The 16,432-nt window shown below is 38.4% G+C and overlaps 1 protein-coding gene across 1 annotated transcript in view; it reads right to left on the bottom strand.

Annotated features, from left to right (window-relative positions):
- Nucleotides 1–3,984: 3,984 nt before the first annotated feature.
- Drgx (Dorsal root ganglia homeobox) overlaps nucleotides 3,985–16,432 on the bottom strand; it is a 57,807-nt gene continuing 45,359 nt past the window's right edge. Inside the window, exons 4-6 of the mRNA XM_076532329.1 lie at nucleotides 14,228–14,387; nucleotides 13,443–13,656; nucleotides 3,985–8,116 (exon numbers count right to left, since the gene is read on the bottom strand). Of these exons, the coding sequence (XP_076388444.1) occupies nucleotides 7,642–8,116; nucleotides 13,443–13,656; nucleotides 14,228–14,387 (849 nt within the window). The 3' untranslated portion in view covers nucleotides 3,985–7,641. The remainder of the gene's footprint in view (nucleotides 8,117–13,442; nucleotides 13,657–14,227; nucleotides 14,388–16,432) is intronic.

The following is a 16,432-nucleotide window of genomic DNA, read 5'->3' on the forward strand; positions in this document are numbered from 1 at the left end:
TACATATGTATGTATGATCTGTAGTTATCTGAGTATCTAGATGTTCAAATATATAACTCCATACCAGATAACTGTATGTATAAGCAAATCTATTGTATTAGATATAATAACCTTATCTGACATACATAGATACCTAAGTATACATAGATACCTAAGTAGATATCTAACTGGATCTACATACCGCTCAAGACATTTTTATCAAGCACCAACCCCTATAAAATGAAATAAGATTACCGATTCATTCTTCTGTTCCATCTTCGGTCATAAATTTCCCCTCCCCACCTATCACCTGCATTATTTCATAAATTTATCGCCGAACATTTGTTACCCGCTTCAACCCTCTTAAGCCCTCCTCCTCCCGCTGGCGTCCCTATTTCCACTTTAGTCTCCTTCTAAGCTCGTTCCGCTGCATCACTCCTCGTTCCCTTTTCTTCTTTTCATTTTCTTTTTCCGACCATTTTAGCCTTCTCCTTCGCCTACTTTTACAAGCTATTTCTACTGGGGTGTATACGGTGTTAAGAAAATAATTGCGGCTTATTCAAGTAATTCCGGTATCAGTTTGCAGATTAATTAACACTTGGCAAGCTCGAAATCAGAGATTCAATTTTATTCTTTTTGTAGACTGAAGTGGTTTAAGGGACGGTATATTGTAAAATTGATTGTTCATTAAAAAATAAGCTTTTTCTACACTAAACTTATACTAAACTTTGTTGGTGATAAATTAGACTTATTTATGTTATGTCTAAAAAATGACATGTGAAGCTAGTAAATGAATTTGAGCACAACACCCTTTTTTAAATGACTACCTATAACACCCACATGAGTAGAAAGATACCTGGAGAAGTACCTAAATAAGTACTCAAATGATAAAAGGTATTATGATGTAAAGAAGCATCTGACCGTGGACTTAGAATTATACGAAGAGCTAAAAGTTGTTCAGATTCAGAAAACCATCCGTGTAATGCACATTCGTTCATCTCGGTTTTCATGTTCTGACGTACACGCGTCTTTCCGTTCCCTCTCAGCGCCACCGTCTGATCTCCGAGCAGGTCCTGTCCGTCGGTAAGGGTGCTGCAAGACTATGTCGGTGCACGTATCGCTATAGATCGCGATGGAGTCTGCGGATAGAGTAGGTTAAGGTAGATGGATGGAGTAGTGGGGAGGAATGGGGGATAAACCATGATGTCGTTGATTAATACGGTTTACCAGTAAGTGTAACGGAGTGTGCAGAACGCGTCTGCACCCCACCACCCCATCATCTTGCTCGCTACCACCACCATCACGGTCACTTTCCAGCGAAAGCTGCACCCTCCACCCTCGTGCAATCCGTTGAACCAACCGGGAGCCACGTGCCGATCAATGGCGTCTCGTCTCTGGTTGGTCGAGCCTGGAACAACCCCCCGTCTCGTTTCATCCCCCTCGCACCCTTGTCCCTCTTCGTCGAACGCGCGGAGAATAATCTCGTCGCTCTCGAAGCTTTTCCGACCGTCCCTTTTCTTTCATCCCCCTTTGTCCCTCGTCTTTTTCCTTCGCCGGGGGTTGTCTGATCCCTCTAGCATTCCTCTCCACCCGTTTTTTGCATGCAGACCTCACCGCGTGCACGGGAGGGTTGATCCCATAAGAGAGGGCGAGCTTTTCTTATGAAGAGCATTGATTGCCAACAACCCCTTCCGCTTGCCTTAGCCCCCGGCGAAACTCCCTCTCGAACCACTGCGCCTTCTTCCCTTTTTCCGCGTGCTTCAACCCCCGGACCTAGTCCCCGTTTTTAGGGGCGTGCTTTGTTTAAAAACTCGTCGCCACGATCGGTGCTTCGCGAACGGGAAATTGAACCATGATAGCGTATCTGAGAACTGTGTTTACGGCCCGTTCAGGGGTCGTTCGACAGATCGCTTTACCGTTAATCGAATCATTCGAGATGCTTCCGGTCTTCTATCGCTTTTACGTGCCGTTCATTCATTCTTTTAGCGCGGTTTCAACTGTTTTTCATTCTGGTAATTTTATTTCTTTATTTGCAAATTTTATTATTTAGGGTTTTCAGGGAATTGTGGATTTTTTTTATATAGTGGGAGTGCGGTTTTCGGTGGGGTAACTGGGGAAGTTTGAAAATTGGGGATTTGAGAATTGGGGGATGTGGAACTGGGGATTTGGAAATTCGGGGATGTAGAGTTGGGGATTTGGAAATTGGGATGGGTTGTGGAACTGGGGACTTGTAAATTTGGTAATGTGGAAATTTGGGGATTTGGAAATTGGGGCATGTGGAAATTGGGAGATGTGGAAATTGGGGGATGTGGAATTGGGGATTTGGGAATTTGGGGACTTGGAAATTGGGGGATTTGGAACTTGGGGGATGTGGAAATTGGGGGATGTGGAACTTGGAATTTGGAAATTGGGGAATTTGGAATTTGGGGGATGTGGAAATTAGGAGATGTGGAAATTGGGGGATGTGGAAATTGGGAGACGTGGAAATTGGGGGTTGTGGAACTGGGGATTTGGAAATTTGGGGACTTGGAAATTGGGAGATGTGGAAATTGGGGGATGTGGAAATTGGGGGATGTGGAACTGGGGACTTGGAAATTTGGGGACTTGGAAATTGGGGGATTTGGAATTTGAGGGATGTGGAAATTGAGGGTTGTGGAACTGGAAATTTGGAAATTTACTAATGTGGAAATTGGAGAATGTGAAACTGAGAATTTGTAAATTCGTAAATTTCGACCTAGAGCCCAGGAAAATTAAAAATCCGAAATCTCACAAATCCCAAGTCCCAATTTCCAAAAATAAAAACTTGTATCTCTACCACTCCCCAAATAATCAAACACCCTCCACAATTTGCAATACCAAAAATACTAAAATTTCCAGCACCCCATATTTGAAAATAAGTTCCAAAAGAACAAAATTCGCAAGTCAGTAAATATAGAAAGGAATCGTTTATAAGATCGTAGATCAAGTTGAACGTCTAACTGTGCTCACTCTGTTTCAAACTGATTATGTATACATCAGGAAGTACACGTTGTCGATCAATCCCTTCCTTTGTGCGCCGCGTGTAATTCAACGCTCAATTGCTATTAGATGTTAGTACTCCAGTAAATCTCTCTGATAGGTTCACCATAGCCTTTGATCACTCAGCACCGAGTTGATTCAAGGGATCCCTTAAGTGAACACCTGATCCTTTGCAATATACCTCACCGGCTACGACGGCTATGCAAATTGTACTTCATCAAATTAATCAGATCATCAAGCTTTTGAGGATCTTAATCGGATTATCAATTGCGCATCAAATTCACTTTCGTATTATCGTTATACTTTATTAGATGGAACTGTTATCCATTTTGCATTTATAATTATTCTGACATTTAGTAGTGTGTTCTTTTTGTATGGAATTGTATTGTTTTTATGGGAATTTGTTTAAAATCAATTTGTTTAAAATTGATACACTTAGTTATTATAATGATACATGGCTTGTTATATTTTTTGAACATCTTTGACTCTCTTGATTACCTTAATAAGTATTTTATAAAACATTTTATTAATGTACAACACATTATATCTGTCAATTTATTTGATAGCATAATTTATATATATATGAACTAGTTTCTCATTATATATTTCTTAAATCATGAATGTCTCTCTAACAAATATATTAAACTTGATAGAGTCTTTCATCGAGGTACAAATCATCAATAAAATTAATAACCTTTAAACAAGTTTGAAACCAATACTCAAATATACCATATTTAAAAATAATAATAAATGAAAGCACTTCTTTCACTTCTATATTCCCATAAAATTTTAATAAAGAAATATTTGTCCAATTATACCAACTACAAATGTCAATCTGCAAATTGCCAAAGAATGAAGAACCCACAGTAAAAAAGTGAGCATACATTTCAGTTTGAATAACGCGCCAACTCATGAGTCGCCATCAGTACACGAACAGGAAGAAGGATAGGTATAAGAAATCAGATCGAGTCTTTATTAAACACATGCTTTATCACGAGAGAACAAGTTTATTCGAATAATTCACTACTCACAGTTCAGGCTACATAATAGTCACTAGTCTGTAACATACTGTTATTAGATTATCCTTGATTAGCACTGACAATTCACCGGGATGTAATATACAGGTCTCTACTATGGTATCTACGTTTCCTTCCGTCGTTACACCACGCTTTTAATAATAAAAAAAAACAGTGATCGTCGCGATGCGAAACAATTGTTGCTAGTTAAAGAACAGTCGTAGAGACGTCGTGTCATTGTGAATCCATTGTACTGATTAGTCTACTAATACTAGGGGATCACCGTCGGTTTTTATATCATTGTTCTTTTTGCGGTTTGTACAGTGCTGAGGCACGGGAGGACTTCTTTAGGGAAGGAATTAGGGTAGGTTAGTTAACGCGAATTTTTGGGTTTTGGAGTGATGGGATTTTTGGGTTTCTGCATTTTGGGATTTTGGAATTTTTGAGAATTTTATTTTTTGGAATTTTGGAGATTTCTAATTTTTGGAATTTTTAGAGAGTTGTATTTTTTGGAATTTTTTGGGAGTTGTACTTTTTGAAATTTTTAGAGAATTTTATTTCTTGGAATTTTCTGAGATTTCTGTTTTTTGGAATTTTCTGAGACTTCTATTCTTTGGAATTTTTGAGACTTCAAAATTTCATAAGTTCAGAATTTGGGGATTTTAGAATATCGGGACTTTAGGGAGACTTTGGAGACTCGGTACTTTGGAACTTTGAAATTTTGCTGCTTCAAGATTTTTAACTTAGCAATTTTGGAATTTAGGAATTTAGTGTTTTGAAAATTTCAGAATTTGAGAATAATGAAACTGGAAAATTTCATTTTGAAATTTGGGAAAAATTTTGAAACTATAATTATAGAAAATAGTGCTCAATTTTTACACATGGGGTAGTTTTTTCGTAACAGTCCTTTCCATAGGGAAATCATCCAGTGCTCGATACTGTACATTCATAATTTCTATAATTGCTAATGTTCGTATAGCAATTTTCCATTAATCTTTCGAGAATTACATAGATCGTTACATTCGCTGGTAATTATTACACTGTTGCATATTAAACAGCCACTTTAACTAATTACATTTAACTAATTAACAATGTATCTCAAATTTAATAAAAATTAAAAATATTAATCCAAGAGATTAAATTTGAAAACCTAACATTTTTTACGATGACATTATGTCCCACACATGTATACTCTCACTATATGGCAGTTAGGTATTAGACCCACGTACTCCACTTTATATAAAATTCTTGTTCAATATATTTTGATGGAAAATGAATGAAATATATAAAATATCTATTGAAGTAAAACTTGTAAAAATAAATCGGCCATTTCATATGCAACAACCTAACATCTGGTAAATATATTCGCAGTCGTAGACTCGTGGTAAACTTGTCTGTATAAATCACGCTAATCCTGAATTCTTGCTACCCATTTTTCAGTAATTAAAATAATACTTTACAACTGTCGATTTAAAAATTCTTTAAAACTTACTTGACTATGGTTCAATACTTTCTGCTATGTGTTACTTTTTATTATTATATGTATGTACAGTTTAATAATTATGGAACAGCAAGCACATGCTTGTCTACCTAATAGAGATTTAAAAAGAAAAATGTAAAATAATTTTGTCTTAAATTTCATTGTAAAGTTTAATCGTAAACTTCAGAAAGATTTTAAAAAAATAAACACTTGTGAACACTTGTTTAGAGCACCATTAAACACGATTCTAAAGTGTCCGAATAAAAAAAGTGTACAGGAGGAAAAATGGCGAAAGAGACCGATATCACATTTATTCATCTCGTTATTTACTTTGTTACTTAATTCAATGCCTTCCACCTGTTTTTGCAATGCAAAAGATTTCGTAATTAGAGCAAAGATTGAAGTTTTATCTTTCTTCTCGGATGCTAAGAGGATTAAGAAAACCGCTGAAACTTTTGCAGTTTGCGTTCGCTGAAACATTAATTCGCTGTAACAACTCTCCAGAGTTCCTAGCCGCCTGTTTTCAGGGTAACAAGATATCCACGAATATCCGTGCAACGATGCAACCTTCGTTCTTTTTTTTTTTATTATGGTTTCAGTTTATTTTATTAATGATAAAAAATAAAGAAACACGATGTCGGATGGCACGTGCTTGTATCGCGCGAGCAAAGCGGACATCCGTGTTACTCGGATAATACGGATGTCCGTATTATTTGAATAATGCGATAGAGTAATCATATAATTCAAGAAAATTGTCATAGACTCGATTTAAGGGTGATAATAGAAATTATTCTATCACAATACGAAATTGCCCCGTGTATCGAACCTGTTCCGTTGACTCGTTATATGTGAACGTACTCTGTTCTTGGCGATTTTACTGGAAAATATTTGGAGAAACTTTACGGTTTTATCGTTGTGGAATTGGTTGAGTGAAGATATAATGCATTTTCAAGCTTTCGAATTCTTCAATTTTTTCGTTTTGCAATTTTTCAAGTATTCAATTTTTCAATTTTTTAGTTTTTCAGTTTTTCAAGTTTTCAAGTTTTCAAGTTTTCAAGTTTTCAAATTTTCCAGTTTTCAAGTTTTGAGGTTTTCGAGTTTCCAAGTTTTCAAGTTTTCAAGTTCTCAAGTTTTCAAGTTTTCAATTTTTCAATTTTTCAATTGTACCATTTTTCAATTTTTCAATTTTTCCATTTGTCAATTTTTCAATTTTTCAATTTGTCAATTTTTCAATTTTCCAATTTTCCAATTTTTCAATTTCTCAATTTTCCAATTTTCTAAGAACAAATTCTCTGGAAATGATTCGACGCTGAAAGGTCCACTATTCACTTTTCCAAAACTCTGTCACACGATATAAACAGGCAAGTTTTCCACGAGTCTAACTCACTGCAACCCATCTAAGGCCCCGTTTCATGCCACCTACTGTGCACGCGCCACAAGATGTCTCCTAAGATAAACTTACTTCCCTTCGTTTATCTACTACGATCACTGTAACCAACCAAGAAATACCTCCTTCAACCCTCATGTGGTCAAACAATTCAGAAAACAAAGTTCCAACCTTGCTTTGTTAAATCCTCCTCCATAAACTTTAAAAACGTAACTCAAAAATACCAAATGTTTGATGAATATCAATTGTGAAATCTTATTGTCCATATAATAGTTATTACAATAATTGTGTGGATAATAAAGTTATCATAATTGGATGTGGACCATGTGGTTATCCACATACCAGAATGTGGACCATAAAGTTATCATCATGAGATGAGGATCATAAGGTTATCCACATAATAGTTCGTGGATCATAAGGTTGTCCACATGATAGTATGTGGACTACATGGTTGTCCACATAATTATTGCAATACTTATTATACAGATAATAAGATCACCACATAATAGTCATAACACTCACTACATAGACATCAAAGATGACATCAAGATCATCCACATAAGGTTCAACCTCATCTCACCAGAGCATCTCCCGACGCGCGCACATCACCAAACCTCCCATCCAGTATTGTCATTCTTAAAAGTAACGAAAGAAATAAACCTATAAGAAGACAGTAAAAAGGACATGAACCAGCGTGTTGAAACGTATACGTGCCCATTATCAAGGTGAAAGGTTCGATCAGGCAAACGCAGCACACGCTCCTATGGATCCTCCTTGGTAGTCGGTTGTATCTGGTGCACCATGCTCGGTAGATGATGGTGATGATGCTCCGACTCCCTCGGTACTTGCAGGAAAGACGGCAGCAACGACAGGGGCACAGGAAATCCCCCAGGAAAACTGAGTCCACTGAGAAAAGCAGAGGCAGTCGAATGTTCCTGAGCTTTTCTTCTCAGCTCTTCTAGGCTGCTGTTCCGGTGAAGATCGCCGGTTCCCGGTTTACAGCAGCCGCACAATCCTGACCAACCAGGAGACCAGGACAGCATGTCCTGCAGGATTCCGGGTCGGTGATCGCTCGATGTCCACAGTGAGGAGGTAGTCGATGTCAGGGACGTCGGGGCGCTGCTGACTACCTTGTTCGTGAACAACGGCGGGGAAAATTGCGCCGCCAGGTACGGGGAGAAGAAGAGAGACGTGGGGGGCTTCACTGGCCTGAAACCGGCTGCCACACCTGGGGTACTGTAACAGTAATTTAATGAATTTTGAATGAATTTGAGTTTAGGTTTGGGGTTTTTTTAGATTTGGAGATTTGGAGGGTTGGAGGTTGGAGGATTGGAGATTTGGGAAAGTGGGATGTGGGAAATTGGGATTTGGAAAATTGGGAAATTGGGAAATTGGGAGATTGGAAAATTGAGAGATTGGGAAATTGGGAGATTGGGAACTTGAGAGATTGGAAACTTGGGAAATTGGGAAATTGGGAAATTGGGAAATTGGGAAATTGGGAAATTGGAAAATTGGGATTTGGGAGATTGGGAACTTGGGAGATTTGGAATTTGAGAGATTGGGAATTTGAGAGATTGGGAATTTGAGAGATTGGGAAATTGGGAGATTGGGAACTTGAGAGATTGGAAACTTGGGAGATTGGGAATTTGGGAAATTGGGAAATTGGAAAATTGGGATTTGGGAGATTGGGAACTTGGGAGATTTGGAATTTGAGAGATTGGGAAATTGGGAGATTGGGAACTTGAGAGATTGGAAACTTGGGAGATTGGGAAATTGGGAATTTGGAAAATTGGAAAATTGGGATTTGGGAGATTGGGAACTTGGGAGATTTGGAATTTGAGAGATTGGGAACTTGAGAGATTGGGAAATTGGGAGATTGGGAACTTGAGAGATTGGAAACTTGGGAGATTGGGAAATTGGGAAATTGGAAAATTGGAAAATTGGGATTTGGGAGATTGGGAACTTGGGAGATTTGGAATTTGAGAGATTGGGAAATTGGGAGATTGGGAACTTGAGAGATTGGAAACTTGGGAGATTGGGAAATTGGGAAATTGGAAAATTGGAAAATTGGGATTTGGGAGATTGGGAACTTGGGAGATTTGGAATTTGAGAGATTGGGAATTTGGGAGATTGGAAACTTGAGAAATTGGGAACTTGAAAGTTTGGAAAATTGGGAAAATTGAAAACTTGGAAAATTGGAAACTGGAAAATTAAAGAAAATGTCAAAAAAAGTACCTAGCCTAACCACATAATACATCAAATCATAAAACACACAATCTATGTACAACACGAAAACCATATCCTCTGCTATGATAAAATTAAGCAATTAATTTCCCTCCACCACAAAATTATTTACTCCTTTCTGATAATCTTAAAGTTTCTTCTGACTCCTCTTAGTTCCTCTTTTTCTCCAAATTGCTATACCTATTTGCACACGTTTATGGTATCCAACCTGTTTACCATCTTCCCGCTTCATCCCTCTTCGACGAATTAAGCATCTTTCTCCTCCAAGATTCGCTGCATCCACGTTTCCGTCACTCTTACGCTCCGTCTCGAGCTTTACCTCGGGTTCGTTACATTAATTAAACAATATTTGCGATTAATATTTGAGATAATCATCAGCGCCTCGAAGCAGCTCCTGCTGGCGAAGGATGCTGAATATCGCGCGTGCTAATCGGGTTAGCGCTTTCGTGAGCCCTTCTGCTTCCCTTCCACCCCTTTCTACTGCCACCAGCTTTGCTACTTTGAAGATACGTTTCTTTTTCTTATTATTTAGCGAACTGTTCGGGGAAGTTTTGGTGACTGAAAGTTATTAATAATCGATTGCACATTTTGCTGAATTTCCAAATTATCGAAATTCCAAAATATCGAATTTGCATGTTCCTAAGTTCCCAAATTTGAGGATTTCGAAATGTCAAAGTCTCAAATTTCAATCTCTCTAAATCCCTAGATCCTTACATCCCTAAAATCTCAAATTTCCATCTGCCTATCTCGCTATCCTCCATCTCTCTAAATCCCCAAATCTCTAAGCCCCCAAATTTCACTCCATCCATCTCCCTAAATTCCCAAAACCCAAAAACCCCAAATTTCCATCTGCCTATCTCGCTATCTCCCATCTCTCTAAATCCCCAAATCTCTAAACTCCCAAATTTCACTCCATCCATCTCCCTAAATCCCTAAAACCCAAAAACTCCAAATTTCCATCTGCCTATCTCGCTATCCCCCATCTCTCTAAATCCCCAAATCTCTAAGCCCCCAAATTTCACTCTCTCCATCTCCCTAAATTCCCAAAACTCAAAAACCCCAGATTTCCACCTACCCACCTCGCTATCCCCCATCTCCCTAAATCTCCAAATCTCCAAACCCCCAAATTCTCCCTCTCCCCACCTCCCTAAATCCCCAAAACTCAAATTTCCACTTCTGCCAAATCACCCTCAAACTTCCACCAACAACAAAAGCAGAAATTCCACTCGCATCAGCTCCACTCCTCAATTATTCCCAAAGATGAATAAAACATTAACGCTAAACAGCTTAAACATAAAACCGCATCTCGAAAATTTCCGAATTTTCCAAGTTATGAAGCTTAAAACTAATTTACGAAAAGTCGTAACATACGGTTGCTTGAAACCGAAAACGAGAGTCGAGGATTTGGCAAGAAGAGTCAGCTCCGAAAGCTGGAATAGATTTTGGGTGACTGAAGAAGATAAGGGGGAAATGATGACGGGGTGGCAACAGATGGTGGCGACGAGGCAAAGGAAGCGAAATTGCAGTGGCGGAAATGCAGAGAGGAAAGCCTGAACTGCGGTAAGCGCGATAATTAGCGGCAATTAGCTGCGTAGCCTAGCGTGCGGCTTGCTTACATGCGCTCGCTTGCCTTCGTCGCAACACCCGCTCCGTTTCTTTGCCGACATGCGTCTAACTCTGATTCTAGAGCAATCTAGAGTGTTCTAGACAGACCTGCATTTCCGGTTACTCGGATTTATGACATGATTTGAATATGTATATTATACGAATAGAACTGCAAATAAATTGTTGAGATGATTAGTGTTTTAAATGCAAATGTGTGTTGATATTATATATTATATTGTGATTACATACACATACATGTACATACATATACATACATGTATACATACATACAGAAATACATTTAAATACAGGTATGTATAGCCATGACACATTTACATATGTACAGGTACATTCAGAACACATATACACACATCCACATATCATGGGTATACATATGTACACATATGTATGTTTTCACATTTTGTGTTGTACTGAGGATACATCCACATATTCATTTATATCCAGATATAGTTAAACGTCTTTACGATATGTGGACATATGTTGAATTATATGCACATATGTATTCATGTGTATATGTATTTAAGTGTATATATAATCACATACACTTAATTGTATCCATTTATAGTTAAATATATTTGATATGCAGTTACATACATGATGTAGGTACATGTATCAACTTATGTGCAGCTACATCCACATCTGTTTATGATGTATTTACATCCAACATACTCAATATGTATCCACATATGCATATATATATCCACATGTACATTCAGATATATTCATCATGTATCCACATATATATTCAGATATACTCGTATTCATCATGTATCCACATGTATATTCAGACATACTCGTATTCATCATGTATCCACATGTGTTCATCACATATCTAGATACATTCATAATGTACTAGTACATTTTGGTATGCTTTCCATGTATTCAACATTGTTGATATATTTCTCCGCTATACCTGATATATATCCAATCGTAGCCAGACGTAACGATGAACCAGTACCAAAATCCGCTTAAAATTCAGCGAAGATCGTAGCCCGGGGCTATCCATCCCCGAATCGATATGGAGGCCGAGCGGAAACCAATTCCACTCGAGATTACGTTCGCCGCGAGTAATTTAAATCCCGGTGCCGCAAGAGCGTAACCGTAAAACAAGAAAGACGGGCCGAAAAGAAAGACGAGCCCTGTTTCCATCGAGCAACCCTGGATCCGCCCCTGTTCCACTGCGAATCGACTGCACGAGCCGGCAACTTCTACCTCTGGCCTGGTAGCTAAGGAGGAACGTACACCCCCGCAGCCGAGAAGCTGCCAAGCCGCTGAATAAATGATGAGGATATATTTACGGCGAGCGGTTTTAAATAAATTACAACCGCGGAGACGGCGAACGAGTATCTTCCTACCAACCTTCCAACCGACTCTCCCCGTTCCATCTGCTCTTCAACGTCCTCGTCTTCGCTACACCGCTTCTGTACACCGTATTCCGTGTGTCTACGTTTTTTTCAACATTGTTCTTACCTCCCGTCGATGCGAGGGGAGCGCTGTCTGGGATTATAAAGAGCCACCGGCGGATACTTACCGTCGTCGAGAAAGAAATCGGGGATTCGCGCTATCTCGTTCCGTTAGGGGATTTTCAACTCCGAATAACGGATTCGAACACGTGAATTTTCAATGAATTTGCTTTTCTAGGACCAGTCTTATTTTTCTAGAACTAGCCTTGCTTTTCTAGGACGTTTTCGAGACTGATAGCTGTATGAATTTGGCAAATTGTTTGCAAGTATTGAACTTTATAATTGCTAAGTTTAGATGTTGAATTTGTCAGTGGCGAATTATGAAATTTTACAAGTAGTAGCCTTATAAGTTCACATTTTCATAATTTCATAAAGACCAAAATTTTAAAATACACCTGTCACAGATGACATCGAAACCAATCTATTATTGCTTCTTCAAGCACCCTTCACATTAATGGACACACTCAGACATCTTCATAACATCGTTATATCAAGATGGGACTAAGAAGATATTCTTAGGCAGTGAATTTCGTTCGCAACGTCGCTCTACAGTTTATAAATAAAAAGTCGCCTTTGTTGGCAGACTTTGTTCCCTGGATTTGGAAATCCATTTTCATATTTTATCTAATGGTACATCTGTTTGTAAACCACATTTCTCGTATATTAAATTAAAGGTGATCTCAGGAAAAATTCAGAAACACGTACATAATAATGGAGTATAAAAATAAATATAAGGATCTACATATTTTTATAGAATAAGAATGATCCCTTTTCAAAATCGAAGACTACAAGTTTGATCACAGACTATTTTATTTAAGAATAGAAACAATAATCAATAATCAAGTTTATAGTAAAACCCTGACAGCTCAGATTTCAGAAGACCATCTTAATTCCGAAGCATCTCGCACCCTCATAAAAGCTGGCAAACGGTCAATCCTCAAATCCCAAGATCGCACACTAAACGGTGACGCGATTTAACGAGGCAGCGATTATCGCGATTATACGAGTGGCAGTAGAACGACGAGGGGGTAGTACGGGGGTGGAAGGAAGCTGCACAAGGAGTGGTTTAATGGCGCGTATCAAGCATCCGGCCGACGTGTTCACTGGTGCTTGCAGCGTGGAATCGCGAGTGACTTTGGATAGCCGGTGACGAAGGGGTGGAGAGAGGGAAGAAAGGGGGTGGAAGATATTTCCTAAAGACGTAAATACAAACGAAGCTAAAAGCTCACCTCTCAGCGGGTGGGCCGAGACCCCCCACGGTGCTAGGTGGCGGCGGTGGCGCCCTTATGGGGGTTGGCGGTGGCGTCGAGACGCCACCCAGGGACGGCTGACTCTGCTGGAGACGCGGACTGACCGAGGCGGAAGTTGTGCTGGGGCTCCTGGATCCTCCTGCTCCATCCAGACCGGCGTCCTCTGCGTCGGGGGCGCTGCTATTTGTTGTTCCTTTTCGAACAATATTTATATAGCATGATACTTTTTTTAGGATCTTTTTATTATAGGGTAGTATTACATTACTGGGGGAGCATTGTTGGAGGGACGTTACTGGATGGACATTGAAGGACACGGAGGGGTAATTTGAAGGTTGCTTGATAATTTGCAAATTTTAGATTTCTATGTTTTTAAATTTTACAGATATTTTGACGGTAGTGTTACAGTGGATATTGGTGGAGAAACAGGAGTAATTCTCTGAAAGAAGATTCTGTGAGAAAGCAAAACTGTAATTCTCTGCTTGGAGAAAGCAATGGGGTAGTTTGGTAAATTGAAGATTTCTATATTTGCAAATTTTTTAGTCGGTAAGTTTGAATATTTAAAAATACGAGTCGAAACTTGGAAATTTGCAAACATCATATTTTGTATGTTTTTGAACTATTAACTATATGATAGAAATTTGGGAGGTCAAAATTTCTGAGGTTTTCAAGCTTTCATCTATCAATGATGAGATTAGTGAATTTCTCAGTAGAAAAGTTTAAGAAAACTGAATCTGAATTTTCTGAATATGTATTCTCGATTGTACCTTCAGGATCATGTCCCGTGGGACTTGGACCTGCCGATGAAGAAGTTGGGGGTGCTAAACCTGCCGTTTCTAGTGCACCGCCTCCACCCTCCCTCTTCCGTTGCTCTTCTTTCAAACGTTCGCTCTTCCTCCATTTTGCTCTACGATTTTGAAACCACACCTGAAAAATCAAGATTTCTACTCATTACATAAGTCCTTACCTACTATTCAACTAGTTTAAATAACTCAGGCTATCAAATTGTGATTAATTTTATACTTTGCATTGCGATAAACATTTTTAAAATCATAAATCAATATTATATATTTTTCTTGTATAATCGATCTCGATCAGTAATTAACTTTTTATTTGAGCATTCAAACTACAAACGCACAAACGAACCGTATGATTAACAGATTTTTAATTACTTTCGTTTCTTAAGAGTTATCAGTTATTTCCGATATGTTGCATTTGCTTGTAATCATGTTGATAAATAATACTTTCTGTGTACAAATAATAATTTCTTCTTGTGGAACTCTGTAGATACAAGTGTGGTATTTATAAAATAATTTATGTATAAATTCATATAGTGATCGCCGTAAAAAGTTCATCGCAGAAACTCACCCCCTATGCTACACCTCTGTTCAGAATAAAAATGCTTACATAAAGAACACTGTATTTAGAGATGAAGGAACATGTTACAACTAATTTGTAATTGTCTAAGATTCACATAGTGATCATCGTAAAAAGTTTATCACAGAAACTCACCCCCTATCCTACACCTCTGTTCAGAATAAAAATGCTTACATAAAGAACACTGTATTTAGAGATGAAGGAACATGTTACAACTAATTTGTAATTGTCTAAGATTCACATAGTGATCATCGTAAAAAGTTTATCACAGAAACTCACCCCCTATCCTACACCTCTGTTCAGAATAAAAATGCTTACATAAAGAACACTGTATTTAGAGATGAAGGAACATGTTACAACTAATTTATAATTGTCTAAGATTTATATAGTGATCATCGTAAAAAGTTCATTGCAGAAACTCACCCCCTATGCTACACCACTATCGAAAATAAAAATGTTTCTCCAAAGAATATTTAAAAAAGAATATCTAGAAATATGTTACAAGAAATATATAATTGTCTGAAATTCTCCAAACAGACCATCATATGAACCTTGCAAAAACTCACCCTCTATGCTATACCACTATCGAAAATAAAAATGTTTCCTCAAAGAATATTTAAAAAAAAATATCTAGAAGTATGTTACAAGAAAAATATAAATGTCTGAGATTCTCCAAACAGACCATCACATGAAGCTTCCAAAAACTCACCCCTACACCATCATCGAAAATAAAAATGTTTCCTCAAAGAATATTTAAAAACGAATATCCAGAAATATGTTACAAGAAACAAGAAATTTTCTTCAAACAGATCGTGAAGAATTCTCAGCCCCATGCGTTAGCAGCACACTCATGAAGTATCACGTATGTCGCAAGGGTGAAGACGGCCGCGGAATCGTAGAGAGTCGACGGGTATAATAAAGTCTATTTCAGTTGGTATTATGTCAAGTTAGCCTCGTTAGTGGAACTCGAGCTTTTTAAAAAACACTCGGTCGCCGTGGTTTCTGTCAGCTCGTTGAACATGCACGCGGCCAAGAGGCCACCCCTCTGACCAGCCACGAATGCCATCCCGTACATGTAATTATCCTTCCATATTCGTGGCTCTACAACCAGCTGTAGCCCTATAAAGCAGCTTAAGTGCCGCCTTCAGCGTCGTTCCTCATCTTACTCTCGTTTGCTTTTTTTTTTCATCCTCTACGCGTCACACCTTCTACGCCTTTTCGCGGGGGTAGTTTTTAATGGAGACTTTTATCGCGTCACGGGGGAGAAGTGATGGAAATTTATTTTGGAACTTGACTGTCGATACGTGAATGTCAATGATGGATTGGAGGAGTTTTGGAATTTTGGGAAATTTGGGGGTGGAAAATTGGGGATTTGGGGATTTGGGGATTGGGTGATTTGAAGAGGTGGGTTTTGGGAAATTTAGATTAGAAAATTTTGGGAATTGGAGAATTCGAATTTGGAAATTAGGGGATTTGGAAATTGGAAAATTCGAATTTGGAAAATTTGGGAACTGGAAAAATGGGATTTGGAAATTGTGGGAATTGGATAATTGGAAATTGGAAAATTGGAGAATTGGAAAATTGGAAAATTGGAA

This window comes from Megachile rotundata, chromosome 6 (assembly GCF_050947335.1).
Source record: "Megachile rotundata isolate GNS110a chromosome 6, iyMegRotu1, whole genome shotgun sequence".
In the NCBI taxonomy this organism is placed as follows: Eukaryota; Metazoa; Arthropoda; class Insecta; order Hymenoptera; family Megachilidae; genus Megachile; species Megachile rotundata.